The sequence below is a fragment of the Lates calcarifer genome, linkage group LG18 (genome assembly GCF_001640805.2).
Source record: "Lates calcarifer isolate ASB-BC8 linkage group LG18, TLL_Latcal_v3, whole genome shotgun sequence".
NCBI lineage: Eukaryota > Metazoa > Chordata > Actinopteri > Centropomidae > Lates > Lates calcarifer.
In genome coordinates this window covers 12,995,676-13,014,111 of record NC_066850.1, presented here as the reverse complement: position 1 = coordinate 13,014,111, position 18,436 = coordinate 12,995,676, and the positions used below count along the sequence as shown (strand labels likewise).

The 18,436-nt window shown below is 39.4% G+C and overlaps 1 protein-coding gene across 2 annotated transcripts in view; it reads left to right on the top strand.

Moving 5' to 3' along the window:
• The window catches only part of LOC108895871 (thyrotropin-releasing hormone-degrading ectoenzyme), a 211,152-nt gene that overhangs the window by 75,165 nt on the left and 117,551 nt on the right, over positions 1–18,436 (top strand). For both annotated transcript variants that reach the window (XR_007815013.1, XM_018694825.2), the window contains exon 5: positions 4,125–4,279. Coding sequence is in view for 1 of the 2 variants with exons in the window: in XM_018694825.2 (XP_018550341.1) it covers positions 4,125–4,279 (155 nt within the window). In the remaining variant the exon portion in view is untranslated. The remainder of the gene's footprint in view (positions 1–4,124; positions 4,280–18,436) is intronic.

Sequence of the window (18,436 nt, the reverse complement as noted above, 5' to 3'; positions counted from 1 at the left end):
CAGGTAAACAGCTGTTACTGCTAGCGTTGGCTTTGTAGCAATCGCAAAATTTGGTGGAAACTTGGTGTATCGTGGTCTAACGTGAGAAAAAAGTCCATTATTGACTGAATATGCATAGAAAACAGAAATATGTGGAGTGATAACCTGTGATCCTGTTATCACCATCACCACCATCCCTCAGGTATTTTTAAGTCAATTCAAAGAAGGAGAGAGTTTGGAAGAAAAAAACGTGTTGATGCTGTTTGGTTACTTGTTGCTGCAGAGGACACTTTGTCTCTGACCTACAAACAGTTTGTATAAACTACTCAAACCCTGACACAGACAGAGTTTCTGCTGTCAGTCTGACAGCTGCCGGTTAGATGATAGATCAGCTCTGAACAGTGTGAGCAGCTTGACACTGAAAATACGATGTGATGAATTATACCTGAGCAGGGCTGTTGAGGCCTTCTCACTTTAAAAAATCAGTAAATTTCAGAGATTTATTTTTACATTGACCCCAGAACTGATCTTGTATAACTTTCTTTCAGAGCCTAGCCTCAGTTTCTGTGTTGTTTTTATGAGTTGTGTTATTTAAATTATGTATTTCAGACTTGATAATGTTTAATTCATCTTTCCTGACACTGAAAATACACATATCGTGCTATCTTATGATTAATGTCACCAAAATGAATTTGAAAAACTGCAGCACACTTAAACAGGCTTTATTTTTTTGTCCATTTTTGCAGAGTAATTCCTAGTTTAAAAAATGAAATTCTGGTGAAGCGACACCAGAATTGTACATATACCGTTCAGATCCCACAACCATCCACAACCATCCCCACAGACATAACTTTTCTAGGATGTCTAGATCTATGATTAGTGTCACCCAAATGCACAAACTCATTTGATTGGATGTCTATCAGCCAATCACAGTGTTCCACATCATATATGAAAGATTCATAGCTTTTACTGAGGATTGTGTAAAGAAATAAATCCACTGGTTGGATCTGAATGTCACTGGAAGGGAAAAAGGGAAATTAATAAGGAAATACTGTATTGATTTTATAATGAGACAACAGCTTATAATGCATACTATTGATTATGTATACAGAGTATTCAGCTCAGGGGGTTTTGGACATACAGCAGCTGGTGACCTTGTTCTTACATCCTGATACGTCTGATGTCAGAATACACACAATTCCCAGTTTAAACTACAAATGACTTGACAGTAAACCACAGCAGAGGCTGGTGGGTTTAATTGATTATCGATTGGTTTATTTAAACCTCTCCATATAAGCCATTAATTTCTGGGCAAGCGAGGAAGTATTCTCTTGCTCTCTCCCCTTAAGAATGAACAGACTGAAGAAATCATAATTAGAATAAACGAGGAACAACTGCACAAACACACACAATGACTGTCCTCGTCAGCCTTTAGTGTGTGTTTGTGTGTCTCTTTTCTGTGTTTGTTTGTCACACTTCTTTATCAGCTGCTAGAAAACTGGGACAAAACTAAGAAATGGGGTGTGTAAATGTGAGACTTTTCTGTCTACAGCAGCTGCTTTTATGTCTCCAAGCCAATACAGACTCTGTTTATATATCTATCTATCTAGCTAGCTAGCTTCTTAGCTATCTAGCTATATAGCTAGCTACCTAAATATCTATCCTCCTATCTTTCCACGCTGTTCCATCCATGATTAAATTCAGTTCAGTACCTTGAAATAACATTGTGATTTCAACACATTTATTCACATTTCATCCCTTTAATTCTGAAGGAAACATGTTCAGAAACATTTCCAGCCATCAGGCCATGCAGATTTTTTGATAACCCAAAACCTTTTAACACAGTGGGTCTTCATGACTGCCTTCATACTGCCAGAGAGCGGCATGCTGGGCAAAAGAGGCCACCCCCTAGTCCGAGGAGTCGCATCATGACATGTGTTCATACTTGATTAACTTCCAGATGGGGCTGACTGACAGCTGCTGCAGAGTTCTGCTTTAAAATTCAAAACTAAAATATCTGAAACTCAGTCTGACTGACTCTCTCTGCTGAGAGGCTGTTTCAGTGTGTGGATGTGTTAAAAACCAGACATATTGATTATTTATTCTTAAGATACAATGCCTCTAAAGCACAGCACGCTATGACTCTGGATTGGAGCTCATGTGAGCCCACGTGGCTTCCCCTGATGCTTGGTACTGGGTGGCAAAGACATTCAGACTTGGTTCGACCTCATACAGTATCTGTTTGTACTGTATGACTATGTTTGTTCTGTTTTTAATGTTAACTGTGGGTGATGTATGGTCGTGAGAATCTGATGGCTGATGGCATGAAAGAGCCTCCTAAGCACTTTGAGGCAGCTGGATGAGTTGAATTCAATAAGGTCTATGACTGAAAAGATCTCAGATAGAAGCTTCCACTGTGAAGGGGACTCTGTTGTTGTGGATTTGTCCATGACTGTAAGGCGCCAGTGGTACTGTGTCTGGTTTAAATCCGGCCCATTGTTGGTGCTTGGAGAATCAAAACCAGTCCAGCTACAGAAAACCATGAGAAGCTAATATTTTGCCGCAACATGGAGGAGAATTTTGAGAGACAATTGCTGTTAGGCGGACTCCTCACATGCCCAAAACCTGAAATACAAGGTCTTTGCCCAACAGCGACAAATGTCACCACCCTGACACACTGTGTCTCCATGTTACGATCTTTGAAACACTCCAAAAACAGGGTTAATAAACGTTTGTGTGCATGTAAACATCCATTTACTGTCACTGTGTGTGTCTGTGTGTGCATTTTAGCTCAGTATACTACCTCCTAGCGAGTAGCTATGCTAACCCACAGATCAGACAATGATTGACAGCTGTTACGCTGCAGTGATTGACAGTTTCAGACTGACAGTGGTCCATGTGGGGAAACTAAAATGACATGTAAAAACTGAACTGTAGAGTGCTGCCTGGAGCCTTTTATAAATAAAAAAATGAATGAAAATAAATAAACCTTTTTTAAAAACTGTTTCTAACATTAAAAGTAAAAGATATTATTTTTTTTCACTTTAATGGCCCTGAGTATAAATGTTTTGATGATATATGATTCACAGAGGTGAAAATATTAAGTCAGGACTGAATTTTGGGCAAGAATAAAGCTCACGGTGATTAAGAATGCATTACGTGAATTTCATGTATGTGGCTGGCAGTTTTTGAGAAATCTAATGTAATGAGCACCAGAATTTCACCACTTATTTTAGATGTTGTCTTTTCCTTCTGTTTAAAATTGCAGAAAAATATAATCCTGCCCTCTTCTTGTCTATTTTCTGATTTATACTGAGATGGTAAAAACTTGAATCAAACTGAGACAAAGTCAGACTGGTTTTGTTCATTTTGGATCTCACTGAATATATTGATCATGTAAGGCTTACAAGGATCGCTGCAGTTGAAATGCTGATGATGATTCTGAATTCAAATGAAGTCCTAAGCTCTTTTCAGTGAACCATCAAAATGACTCTGAAGATGTACTCAGAAAACCTTTTTCTATCTATAATACCACTGAGTACTGACTGCTGTAACTCATAATGGAGTTCTGTAACATGCTTTGTCATGACATAGTAACTCCAGATGTAATATTCATACAGTGATTTAAGACTATAGCCTCAGCTTTCTGTGATGACTTCCACTTTCTCATCTCAATATCCAGCAAGGTAACTCTACTTTTCCTGAAGTGTGACTTTTAATTACCTCTCCCCCTCTCTAATAAATCTTCTCTACTGAAGGTAAACTCCTTCTTCACTCCCTCAGTTTCATTGCTCAAAGGAATCCCTCTCTTTCTCCTTCTTTTCATCTTCTCTCTCCTTCTTTTCCACTTCTCCATCTGTCGGCCTCTCTCACTCTCATACAGATATAAGTAGAGTTATCTCTGAGAAACTCCATATATCCATGTTGTGGGGATAAAAGGATTCTTTGGCAGGTTGTTAAAATGACTCATGAGTTTAATTTTAACCCAAAATGGGATCTGCAGTCATTCTGTCAGAGCCACCGTCGCCTTTTATTTAAATGGTGGAGTCTTACTGGATGAATCTGACTAGGAGTTTATTAATGGAGAAACACGTTCGGCCTGTGTTTAAAAGCCATAATGTGTTGTTGTGTGTGTTTTTTTCCAGACTTGTTGGCAGTGCCCAAACATCCCTACGCTGCCATGGAGAACTGGGGACTGAGCGTTTTTGTGGAGCAGAAGATCCTATTGGATGCTGAAGTGTCGTCCTCATCCTATCAGATGGAGCTCACCATGGTGGTCGTCCACGAGATCTGCCACCAGGTAGGGCAATTTAGCCATCTAAAATCTTAAGTCCGTGTAGGGTTTCAGTCACCCTGGTCCTGGAAGTCTTATGTGCTTGAGTCGAAGGCAACTGGTCTTCTTTTAGGTTCCTTGAAGACATTTCACCTCTCATATGAAAGGCCTCTTCAGATCTAAAAGCTAATGGGGGAGTCCAAGGTATTTAACCTTTGGTGAAGGTTGTCACCTGGAGGTGGTCCTGAGAGTCATTGGGCCCCAGGTGTGAATGGGGTTAAGCCGCTTGGGAAGGGATCTCAAGACTGCGTTACAGGTGGCTGATAGTTGGTGTTATAAGCCACCACCTCTGTTCAGTGATGGTCGTTCCGTGTCTTTGTCCACATGTCACGATGTCTGCAGCACTGCCTCTGCTTTTGCCCTTATCTTAAGGGGACATTATAATGACCTCCTCCACCGTTGCTGTGTTTGTTGTCAAAAACTTCTGACTCAGAGATGTCCTCTAGAGAATGTATTGCTTAAGACAGTTACACAACATTTTAAAGATTTTTAAGATGAAATATATGCATATATTATACTATTAATACTTAATATAGTTCTGTCCACCTTATTAAATATACTTGATAACTTGACAAGTATATTTTTCTGGGGTGGTGTCACTGAGGCAAAGTTAAGTGTGTTTTTCTTTTGTTACATCCCCTGGATATTTGAGCTTCGCTGTGCAGAACAAAGTATCTGCAGAGTCTGACACTAGAAGACTTTTTTTAATCTGCTGAAAGGGAGAAGTTTCTCTTTGTTCACCTTAAATCTGAGTTTTAATGTGTGGATGCACCAGCAGGATTTTAAAGTTTAAAGTTTAGAAGAACTAGTTTGAAGAAGTAGGAGACATCTTGTGTCCAGCAATTCTGAAATGAGATTATTTGCATATTCATAGAATCAGGATTTTTCAGTCTAGGAGAAGAATTAATTTTGAACATTTTTAATGAGGTAACAGCAGGGAATTTGCTTGTCTTAAAACATAAATAGAGAGGATCTTTAATAAACTCCAGATTGGTCATCACACTGGATGAAAATGCAGTTTATCCACAGTTTTAGGTGTAATTTGTGGAGCTGTGGGGTCCTGTGGAGGTGTTGATGTTGCAGCTGCTCTGTTCAAATCATCCTCTTCACACCATCTGTCTCTGCAGCCACAGAGGTGATGGTTTTGGTCCCTTTTGTTTGTTTTTTGCAGGATATTTTTGAAATGTACCAACAGATTTTTGAGCAAAATCTGGGAAGTTCAGCCACAGGCCGAGAACAATTGATTAGTTTTAGTGAAGACCTTGTTAAACCGATTTCTGAACATTATAAGATGGGATATTTCTGAACATATCATCCATTTTTATGAACTCCCAAACTTAGTTGAACTTCATGAATTCCTAGATTGTCTCTGACTATGTGTATTTTAATGCAGATCTGGAGGCACTTTAAAAACTTTTTAATGTTATTATTAAAATACCTATTTTAAGCAATTCTGTAGCTCTGGCAGTAAACTATATTTGTATATCTCTCTTAGTGTTTTCTAGTAGGTTATGTTTGATTTCTTGACATCTTGCTGGTTTGTGAATATGACACTGTTCAGCTTTTTAGCACTCAAGTCTTGCACATTGCTCCCCCGCCATGTGTAGGCAGGTCAAAACACCTGGAGCACAGAGCTCTAAATAATGTTTATGAGGAGAAAATGATGCTTTAGAGGAAATGATACACCTGCAGCAGCTAAATTTGTTGATAATATGTTATCTGGCAAAGGCTAAAACACACCACCGTTGCTGAGCCTGGAGCTGCTGCTGTGAAATTTCTGGCGGTTGCAGCGGTAAGAAAAATTAGTTAATAGTAAACCCTGACTCAAGACCCAGGGTGGTGAAAAAGAGCAGAATTTTCCTTTAACAGATGCAAATGATCTGGTTGTAAACAGACTGAACGTGACACAAGTCAAAATAGCTATAACTGCAACACCAATAAACTGAGTGTGTGTGTTACAAAGTTCCTCAGGCAACAACAGCAGAAGACATGATCCCGTTTTTACAGTGCGACATTGAATACGTGACAAGCAGACAAACACGATGAAGCAGAAGAAAATTTAAAGGTTTCAGTCAGTAAAGAGAAAAGACAGAGGGGTGAGCAAGAGAGCTTAAACAATACAGACAGACAAGAGGGGGAGAAAGAAGATGGAGCGTGGGAGACTGAGAGACAAAGAGGTGAAGAAACAAAGTGAAGGAGAGACAGAATGGAGACGACATGCTGTTAAAGGAGAATAAAAGACAAAAAAGACAAACAAAGACAGAAAGAGAGCAGAGCACTGTAAAAAAAAAACATTAAAAATGCTCTGCTGAGGATCACAAATCTGACTCTTTAGAAACAACACTTTGTTTTTTTAGTCTCAGACTCTGAGGATCCAGACTGCTGTTTTAATGTCATTTATTTACACACTGATTAACAATACTAATACTAATACTAATACTACTACTACTACTAATAATAATAATAATAATAATAATAATTTATTGATCCTTGACAGATTATGGTAAGCAGTTAAAACAATAAATATAAACTTCAGTAAAACTCTTCAAGTGTATTGAACTCCACTGGAGGGATGAACTTTCAGAGACGTAGAACCTCTTCAATGACCACTTAAACTTAAATCAACCCATAGAACATCCTAAAGAACCTCTAAAACCTTCCCATCAACCAGTAAAACATCTTAAAAGATCCTGAGAACCCTGAGCCAGGGTTTCTTTTAATTTGGGTGAAGTGGCCCTTTAAATGTTCAACCCAGCCGAAGTGGTTTAATAATCATGGTGCTACACGGGATCATTTTGATGATGAAAATGAAAAGCTGCAGTGTAAATATTGCAGTGCCTTTGGCTGACTGAAGAATGTGTCGTTTTCATTTCATTTCCTTCAGGATGTGGCCTCAGACCCACATTTCTCTGCTGAGTCTGGATGATAGTTACCTTCAGGCGACTAAAAAACAGAGCTAAAAAACAGACTGAATAACAATGTTAAGCTTTTGACTGTGCTGATCTACAATATATGAAGTCATAAATATTATTGCACATGTCATAAAAAAGTAGTAATGGTGTTTCCGTCTGGATTTTGACTCTGTCACTTTTGTTTTTTTCTTTTCGTGGATCTTTCCTCATCTGCTTTATTTAGAGAGAGAGAGTGAGAGTGAGAGGAAAGAGAAATGATAAAGTAATGTTTCGTCTGCAGCTTTGCACTCCATTTCATCCTGAAGCCATTTATCTCTTACACACACAGACACACACACACTCACAAAGTGAGAGAGAAAGTTGTTTGAAGCTTTCAATAATCAGCTAGTTCAGTTGTAAGGAGTTTAACTGGAAAACAGAAACAGACCTTTTGTTCTAAATCCTGTTTAGAGAAATGGGTTAGCTGTACATGGCCTGTGTGTGTGTCAACTGTGTTCATCATTGTTGTATCATTGTGGAGGCTCTCAGATTTCAAAGGTTGAAAACATTCTTTATGAATTTACTTATAATGTTTATTCTTTGACTGGGAACAAATTTAGACTTTTTCTAATTTTAGTTTAATTTCTAAATTTCATGAACCAACTAACATCAGTGTTTCCAAGTGGTATTCCTGTCTGTGCCACCGTCTCAAATGCCGGATTGCCCAAAGAATCCTAGTTTGAACCAGAAACCCTAATCTCAGTGCTGTGACACTAGAGGGAAAGTCAGGGCTTCATCCTCTGGGGACAAGGAAAGTCTGTATCAAGTTTCATGGTAATCCATTGAGTATGTCTTGAAAAATGTCACAGGATAATTGAAAAGTTGCCCTGCTGGTGGCACTACATGAAAAGTAGTAAAATGGATTATCCACATATTAAATTGTGATGTTGTGACCAACAAAAATACTATTTCCAGGTCCAACTTTGCTGAGGTGCTCTTGTTTTCAAGATGATACAGTGCTGTGTCTGTGTGTTGTTTGAATAGATCTGAGTCAAAAAACCTATCATTGTCATTCTACCACTTTCCTTGTGATGCAAAAGAGGAAATGGTTGCAGTTGATAAGTTAAAATTTTTAAATGAATGATGAAAAACTAAAGTTTGGATGGAGTGGATGCTAAATTTGGTTAGCTAACCAGGGTAGTGTTTGCACCCGTTGTTTAAAAGTGGGTACCCATGATGTAAGTTGTGGGTTTTACAGGGTTTTTCTTGCTATGACCCCCCATCTTCATGTTTCAGTTGTCAGCCACCTTCACTAAATCTCTCTTTAAAAGAAGAGAGCTTTGGCAAAGTTGGACCTGGAAACAGCCGTGACATCACAACTTAACAAGTGGGTAGGGATTCGTCAATGGGATTCATCCTCTGGGAACCCATCCAATAACAGTTATAACAGAGATATTTTAGCATGGACCAAACACTGCCATCCCTGGAGGCACTGTTGTTAAAATAATGAAGGTTGTAGTTTGAATTACCTGCCATCTGCAGCCCCTACCAGGTGAAGTCAGGTGAAGAGGTTTCTGCAAAGCACTTAGAGATAATGTGAAGCCTCTAGGGATTGTGAGTCATTGCCCTCACATGCATAGGAATACAAGGTTATGTGTGTACAGAGTGTGTTAGAGACCACAGTATATTGTAGCCATCTGTCAGATTAGCTTCCTCAGCTGCTGTCATGTTTTTTATGTCAACATCCATCAGACACAATAGGATGATGTGAGGATTTAAAGAATGAAATTTTTAAGAGTTATATCAAATCTGATCATTTTACTGGTTTTATATTCTAGACAGACTCAGCTGCTCATCAGGCTGCTGAGTAAACTTCTAGTCTGGAATCATTATACAAACAGTACAAAGTAATTTTAACAGCAGACTGGTGATAAAAAATTAAAGTGGTGTTGATGTCTTGTTGGATATATGCTGCTGTTGTTGACAGGTTTAGCGTGCATCTACTGTAAACTGCTGCTGTTGCTGCTGTTTTTGTTGTTCTCAGTTGAACAGATGGAGAACATGTGGACTGAAATGCGAGCAGACAGGTTGTTTTCCTCCATCGGCTGAGGGTAACACAGATGGAGTTATTTAGCGTAAGGGTTCCGACACTGAGATGAACACAGATGCTCTGAGTTGCAGTACCACTGATGGCCAGTAGGTATTGGTTCTTGTAGACAACACCTATGCATGTTGTTCTGGAGGACATGGACCAACAATATATTTTGTCAATGAATAATTTCAGGTGTGTCCAGAGGTTATTGATATGAGCAGGTGTGTTCAGGTGATTTGTGCAGGTCATAAACAGCATGTGTGGCCAGGTGACATACAGGTCAGATGACTTTATGTAATATACTGATGGATTTTCTGAGCGTAGGTTGTTATATGTTCAGGTAAAGTGTAAAGGTGTGTATCAAGGTGTATCCACTGTCTAGATGAGTCTGTCAGTAAAATGAACACACTGAACTTTCCATCTACTGACACACAGACAGGTTTGGACGTGTGTTTGTCAGGAGATCTTTCATTTTATTCCTATCAGCTGTCTGTTAATTAAAACAGACAAAGAAAAACACTGGGATGAGATTCAGGAAAAACAGATTTACTCTTCATCTGTTGATCTCTCTCTCTCTTTCTCTCTCTCTCTCTCTCTCTCTCTCTCTCTCTCTCTCTCTCTCTCTCTCTCTCTCTCTCTCTACCCCCTCTTACTTTCTCTTTCGCTCTCTCTCACACACACATACGCACATTAATTCAACCATATGCAGGAGGAAATGGCACAGTGTGTATATTCTGGCGGGCTGACAGCAGAGTCAGGGGCGTTCAACACACACTCAAACTTGTATCACTGCACTTGTTAAGATTCCCACTGGATGCACTGCATTCCCTTCACCTGGTTCTTAACCTTAACCAGGATACAGGAACAGCTACAGATCCAAACTTCACCAAAACCCAGTTCTAATTTGAAGAATCTGAAGAACCCTCCTGAGATTTCAGGTCTCACCTGTGTGAGACCACGTCCAAATTATATTCAGGACTCAGTCCAGTCATAAAGGACTGATGGATAACCAAGCAGGCAGAGTTCCCAACTGCACAACTCAACACCTGTATTAACTAAGACGTGTTCAGGGGTATGACCTAACCGTGTGGTGTGGTCTCGTAGAGAGAGATGCAGGTCATTGTTATTTTTACGGGCCAAACAACATGCAGGGGCCCCTCAATATTTGTTTTCTGTCTGTTATCCCTTTTCCATTTGGGACCTGATGGCTGATCTTGAACCAGTTCTTCTTTGACCACCAAAGACCCTGCTTGCTCTAGGTCTGGAAAACTGGTTTGAGAGCAGTACTTTGCTGATCTAGAACCAAAAACCACTTAATTCAGGGGAGTTTTGCAACCCTAGTTGAAAAATTGCAGGTTAGCCAATAATAATGAACTTGGAAAAAAAAGAAAAAATCAGTCGAAATCAAAATGTGTTAATACAGTAGCTAGCTAGCCGAGAAATCAGATATGCTACATGTAAGCTAGCTAACATCACTGTATTGACAGTAGCGGACAGTCCCAGACTCTTCAAGCTCTTTGGATGGTTGTATGAGGTCTTCTTGATATCCACAATCTTCACAATCTTCACAAACAGATCATTTAGGAAGAATCCAGCTGCCTTGTTGTTTCCAATTTGACAGTCAGTCAAAAGCAAAGATGGCTGACAGCTTAGCGAGAGGTGTGATCTCCCAGTCAGGTGTAGAAATGAGGAAGAGGAGGACAGAACCATCAGTCATCTATTTTAAGGCCCACTGGGTCTTTCAGTCTTGTCTCAAACCTTTCAACCTCTCAAATCCTTTTTCACTACCTTTCTGTGCCTCTTTACCTGGATGTGTGACTTCCTGTTCTTGTTACTGTAGCAAAAATATCTAACAGCAGCAGCAGTCTTCATGCTTCATGCTCCTGCCTCATCTTAATGAACCTGCTACTTTGATGAATGAGCAGCCTTGACCTCTTTTTGTCCATTTCACTGTTTAATGTTTATATCTTTAACAGCTTGCCATCACAAATAGGATACAAAATGCAGAGAATTCCCTTTTTTTTCTTCTGCAGATTTGCTTATGAAAACACCTTTGAATGGGCAAGGAGTGTGTGTATATGCAACAAAATGCCTGAAAATGTCCTGTCTTAAAATGTACATTTTGTACAAGAGCACACACTTAAACACACACTGTTGTGTGTGTGTTGAAGCTGTCAGGGTGTATATTTTCCTCTGCAGTGTTTTGGTTCAAAGTGGATAATTTATTACTGCAGACCATGTTTGCATAGAGTTCATTAGAATACAAGGAGCCATAAATCATCTCATTGTTTTCTCTCCCTCTACCTGTCTCACTTTTTCTTTTTCTTTCCTGCTCCCTCGTTCTCTCTCCCTATGTTTTTATTTTATATTTAACTCACGTTAACACTCAGCTCTCCTCCTCCATCAGTTCAGTCCAGAGTCACAGGTTTTATTTCTTCTATCTGCAGTTGTTTTCAGTCTGCTGACCCTTGACCTCCTGACTGTCGCTTGCAATGTTGTTGATCTAGGAAGTCTAAAAAAGTTTTTAAAAGTCAAGGAACTTCTTGTTTTTTTGTTTTTTTTGTCCAACTTCTTTTGTCTTAAACAAGAGTAAACATTGAAACTCATGAAAAATCTGTCTGGACAAGTTCAATGAAATATTGAAAATCTGTAAACGTGAGACGCTTTTTAATATTTGTTGAAAACAGAATCACAGTCTCTGCAGAAACAATGAAATGAAAGTTGCATGGTTTGTGTTGCACTTTGCACGTTGCACTAATTCCGTGTTTAGTGATTATTTGATTGTTGTACAGCTTTGTAAAAACAAATCTCTGCAGTCTTGTTGATTTAAGGCAAGTTAAGCTAATTGGTTAAACGTTAAAGGTCCAGAGTAGATCATGGTCATGGCTAAATGAAACAGGATGTGAACCACAGTCTCTGGTGTTGAAGTCCCCTTTTGTTTTTTGTTTGATATAACAGCGTCACACTCCTGTCGTCTTTGCACCTGACAGACAAAAGTCATGTTATTTAAAGTCCACAGGAGATCATTTACCACTGTGAATGACTGATGCTGTTGATCTTCTGCTCTCTGCAATGTAACGCTCAGTGAGAAATGAATGAGTTGCTCACAGGTCGAAAGAATTGTGAATTGAACATAACTGCTGAGTTACAACCATTGAAATTTGTAATATTTCTGCAGTGCAACATATTTGCAAAATGGGAATAGGAAACAAAACCTCCCTGGCCTAGGAGGTGATTTTGTAGCAAACCAAATTGTGTAGAAACCTTTTCTGTAATTAAACATATTGTTGTGTTGTATATCAACACTGCAGCAACATGATGCGTTAGCTGTAAACTGATGTTATGGTTGCACCATTTTAATTTTTAATTTTTATAAGAGACCACGTAAAGTGTTAAACGTGTTAAATGTATTAAACCTATACTTTTCCAATTAGATGTATTCTACCAACATTAGCTTGTTATTAGAATTAATTATTAACTAACAATTAAAATGACATCTATTTCTTCAGATGCTTCATAAAGTTGGACGCAAACATTTACCGACAGCATCCTCTGCTGTTTCAGTGCTGAAGGACAAGAGTGTTTAATCAATAATAATGTGTGAGAGGAATAGTTATATTTAGCTGTGTGTGTGTGTGTGTATGTGCATGCGTGCGTGTGTGTTGTGCTTCCTCCTGCTCATGTCCGAGGCTAATTAACAGACCATAAACAAACATCTAACACCCTGAGTGTGTGTCCATTTGTGTGTGTGTGTGTGTGTGTGTGTGTGTGTGTGTGTGTGTGTGTGTGTGTGTGTGTGCGTGCGCGTGTGCGCGCTTGTTAGTGAGGCTGAACAGTACACAGTAGGCGATGATGCACACACACACACACACTAACCTTGTGCTAAACAGATATAATGAACCACAAACACAGTGATGCTACACTCAGAGTGTGTATGAACTGTGTATAATATATATATTTTTTCAAAAACTGTTGGTATATGTGTGTGTGTGTGTTTATCTATTCACTAATTCACTAATTAATTTGACTCATTTACACCTGACATTAAAATGCATGCACCCAAGATGCATTGAGGACCTTCTCACCTCCTGAGGTGGTCAGGGACACACTGTGACCACACTGAACACAAGTATAAATGCAAATGTTGTCAGTCCAAACACAACAACTTTGTGAGCAGAAATTTGTTATCCAAACCAGTGAGGTAGCAGCTCAGCAGCTAGCAGCCATTAACCAGTAAACTCAGAAAGCAGTCTTCTCCTCAGTCCTCAACTGTGGACATTATTCAAGACACCGGTGTGAAGACAAAATGGCTTCTTCCCCTGCTTTGAAAAGCAAGAAAACGCAGCATCACTGAGACTCATAACGCAGAGTCTCTGTTTACATATATGTGTGTGTGTGTGTGTGTGTGTGTGTGTGTGTGTGTGTGTGTGTTTTCATTCCAAATATTCCAAATACTCACCAGACATCAGCTGCTGAAAATAGTCCTCAACAGTTTTAAAACATTTCTGTGCCTTTTGAAAAATAAATTTTAATTAATGATTTAAAGGGAGCTGTTAACTTGAACTAACCGGATTTATTTATATATATTCATTATATATGTTGAGCACTAACCAGAGGACTAAATGTGGAATAATCCACCGCTGAAAATAGTCTCCAACAGATGCATGATTTCTGCCTGTTTGTTAATATTTGAAGTGAGTGTCGAGCTGTTTTAGATGTTTTAGATTCACATCTTGAGTAGGAACCAATGACAAAAATGCAGAATAACTGTAGCCATGTCTTTTGAATAATAGATATACCATTCAACCATTAAAATGCAATTCTGTCATATTTTATTTAAGAAATACATTATGTTGTTTATATGTTTATGTAGGGTGGAGTCACTGAAGTGTAAAGTTGTGGTTTATTTGACGGGTCATTTGCTGGTCATTACAGTACAGTCTTTAACATTTGGAGATGGTTTAACCTGACTTACCAGACCTCTCCCTGTCTGTCTCTCTTCAGTTTTACTTTTGTTTCTTTTTAATTGACAGAGCGCATCGAACACACACACACACAGACACTCACACAGACACACAACTGTGTAGTTTTGCTGTTGTAAATCAAAGGTTTCATGGATGTGACAGATTGGTTTTGCCAGCTGGCTTTATACAGCAGTTTAAACCACGCTCACACACAGACACATACACACATAGTGAATAATGGGCATGTGGCAGGACTGTCAGGAAAACAAGAATATAAGGAGAAATGATCAGAGTCATGGAGCCAAGCACACTAACTGTCTGTCTGACAAACTGTCTCTCTGCACAAATCTGTCTCTAACTGTGTCCCCCATTCTCCCCCGTTCTCCCCCTTGCCTCCCTCTGTTTTCTAGCAGGTTATAAACCAAAATAAACCTCAACCTCTAGTGTGGTGAAGGATTTAGGTCTGTCACACAGCTGTTAGAGTTGGAAATTAACTTATCAGCAACTCTTCTATGCAGACTAACCTGTACTAGATGCATATTTTTGTTAATAACTGCCATTTTACAAAAGCAGATCTTGTACTGAACTGTATAATAATAATAATAGTAATGATAATAAACTCTGTTTAAAGTTTTGCATGGTTAAACCAGGATCAAAACATTTCAGGACTGCCACAATTAAAAGTCCTATTGAGACTGTACACAACAACAACCCCCTAGGTAGTCTGTGCAGCAGCTCATTACCAACCGTTGTTACGTTTTACGTGAGGCGACCTCTTGTGGTAATAATGACAGAAGCTAAGGAAGAAGAAGAAGACGTACTTACTTAAACCCAAACCACAATCCTTTCTTAAACCTAACTGGGTAGAATTGTACCTAAACCAAACCACATGACTGTTGCATAAGCTTAACTGCATGTTTATTATTGTAACCATGGTGATGAAGGTTTGGTACACCTGTCACCATGTCAGCGATGTCTCAGGAGATGCTTCAGTGAGTGGGATCAGAGAGTAGAGACAAACAACCTAGATGGTCATCCAGGTTGGATCGAACCTGGATGACCATCAGGACACTGATTCTATTAGCCTGGATCCATCTGGTCTAGAACTCTTAAGCACAGCTTTTACCCTCCATCCAGCTGGTCCAGATGCTGTGAACTTCTTAACCAAAGTGTCCCATCCCAAGTGTCCAAGACTCTTAAGTTGATCCCACTGATGAAGAACCCCATAACCAGTTCTCTTGCAACATCTCCTTCTGGTCCATATGAAGCACAGTACTTATCCTGGATCCAACTGGTCCAGATGTTATAAGCTTCTTATCCCAGCTCGAAATGGTCCAGATGCAGACTTTTCCATGTCCTGACGGTCTCTAATTTTGCAGAACAGGCTATTATCCAAAATGAAGTTGCAAAACTCACCAGCATGTGGCTGGTGGCCACTGTCAAATCCCCAATGTAACAGCAGTCACACAAAGATTAATTAAGCAGGAGGTTTGAGAGTTTGTTGCGACTGTTGTTGATAGTGTTCATTTCAAATTCAGCTAGTCAGGGCTGGAGACGCTGTGAAAGGCTTTATAGTTTCACAGATGTGTAGATGTAAACAGTATTTGTGCCAAATGACAACAGAGATTCATTTCTTGTTGGCTGTCACAGAGCTGTGAGGAGCTCCATCCAAACAGAAAGTGAAAATCAGATTCAGTCCCTCTGCTGAAGAGAGGGATGAATATTTATCAGCGAGGGTCAGACGGAAGGAGGAGAGGAAGAAGAACATGATCAAAGGCACAGATCTGCTTTGTTCTGAGAGAGACAGAAAAAGAAAGAGAGAGACAGAAAGAAATAGGCAAGCTGATGGAAAGAAAGAGGGTGTTTGGGGTTTTCCTTTGTTTTAATTAAATGCGTCATTCCATAATTAATTAGAAATTATACATGTGACATAGGGCCGAATGATTTATTGAAATTGAACCGCAATTGCGATTTGAACTAATGCAATTTGCAATTCGCAAAGACTGCGATTATTTTTACAACGGAGAGTCAGTGGCCGCATTGTTACACTTTTTTTTTTTTTAGCTGCCTCACAGTTCACACACACAGCACTGCAGGAGCAACAGAGTGACAGGCTGTAAACTTTACAACCAGATCTTGTCTTTAAATGAACAACAAAACTAACTGTGGCATTAGATACTTGATGAAAACGGAGGATGGAGCAACAGTGCAATGCAGGCCGTGTGAATTGCTCTGATTCTCTCTGCTCCGGTGTCACATTCTACCTGTATGCCTGTCCTGAGAACAGACACAGCTGAAGCTGAAACTACTGGTGACAAGTTAAAAGCGGCTGACAGTGTCAACAGGCCGGCAAGAGAGATAACTGAGCTATGACCAAGACACCAACAAGTCTGCAGTGTTTGTGCTATAGATATTATGTAGTGTAGTAGGGAGCTGATATTATAAAGTTGCAGGATACCCAGTTGAGCTGAGAAGGAGAGAGAAAGAAGAAAAAGAAGAGAAAAAGAGAGAAAATGGTTGAATGAACCAGCTAATATTAAGTTAGATTTGTATTTGTATTTAGTATTTTCTACTGGGACAAATCCTGTAGAGTTTTAATCGTCTGTGTCTGTCTGTACCGGCTCTCTGTGTGCCTGTCAGTCTCCTGTCATTCCCCCTCAGTGTACCAGTATTCCAAAAATCACCACAGGCAGCAATATGTCTGTAGAAGACCATTACCAGCCAGATTGAGAAAAAGTAACAGTAACAGCTACAGCTCTAAAAAAGAACTCGATGGAAGCCAACAAAGTAGCAATAACAACCGCTGCATGGACAGCTCTTACATCGACGTTTTATGTCACAGTCACCTGCCGTTACATGGATGGTGACCGGAACTTTTCCGGTTCTGTGCTCCAGACTCGCAGCACAGATGAGACACACTGCTTGTTTTGGTTTGGGTGGAGGGCACGTCTTTACATTGACGTCACAACTAATCAACTTAAATTGGCTTAATTAATCGACTTCATAAAGTAAACAAAATGCCCATCCCTAGTATATAGTGAATCCTGGACTGAAACTTGACTTTCAAAATTATATCGCAAGTCAGATCGCAATATCTGTCAGAAAAATCACAATTAGATTTTTTCCCAAAATCGTTCAGCCCTAATGTGACTTAAGTATTATTTTAAGCATGAGAGCAATTGCAATTTCCATAAATAAAACAGTGTTTCATTGCTCTGCTGTGTCACTGTAACGTGGTTCCCTTAACACTGGCAAATTCTCCCTGAAGGTTCCCCGGAGCAAGACACAGACAGAGCTGCTGCTACGAACACTGATCTGCATTTAACACGTTTCCACTTTACCTGCATTAAGTGGCTGTTAATCCACTGGAGTCAAAGCAAACAGAAAAATGAACATCACACACGTCACCTTGAGTTTTTACTCACCTCGATGAGCTTTAAGAGCAATAGCGAACGTTTCCTGGGCTGTGTTTTCCGTGGGTTTTGTTTTTCAAGTTATGCACTCTACCACCCCCTCGTTGGCAGAGGTTGTTAGAGCCATTTGCAGCTGCAGAGAAGATGTCTGTTCTCACTTCTCAGAACTGAAAATTAACTGCTATCTTCTCTGCATGTTTTGGCAGGAAAAATCCAAGTAATTGATATTTTATGTGTAGAGGTAGTGATGTTAAATTACAATAATTACAGATAATACAATTCCTTTTGGTCATGATGAATTTTTACTCAGCTACCATCATCAGTATGGACAGGATAATAATCAGGCTCATCATGATCATAAGTTCATATTAATGTGCAAGAAATTACCTTCACATATCCATTAGCCTTCACTTTTAGCTTTTCCAGCTATTACTGCTAACATGCTAATAACACCAAGACAATTTGTTCCCCTTTTTCTTCACATTTTACCCCTTAAAGTAACATCTACATGCAACATTAAGCTGGCACTAATTTAGATTATGAGACGGTGCGCCCCTGGGCACAGACGTGTAAAGGCCCTTACATAAGTGTCAAAGAGATGTAAAGTGATGACAAAAGACATGGCTTGCTTCTCTTTATAGTTTTTTGTGTTTCTCTGTGGTCACCTGATCGACTTTCCAACAAGAATACCACCAGATATTTAGAGTGGCAGTGGGTGCAGATGGACTTTGAAGAAGCAAGAGGAGGTGGATATCAAATCTAAA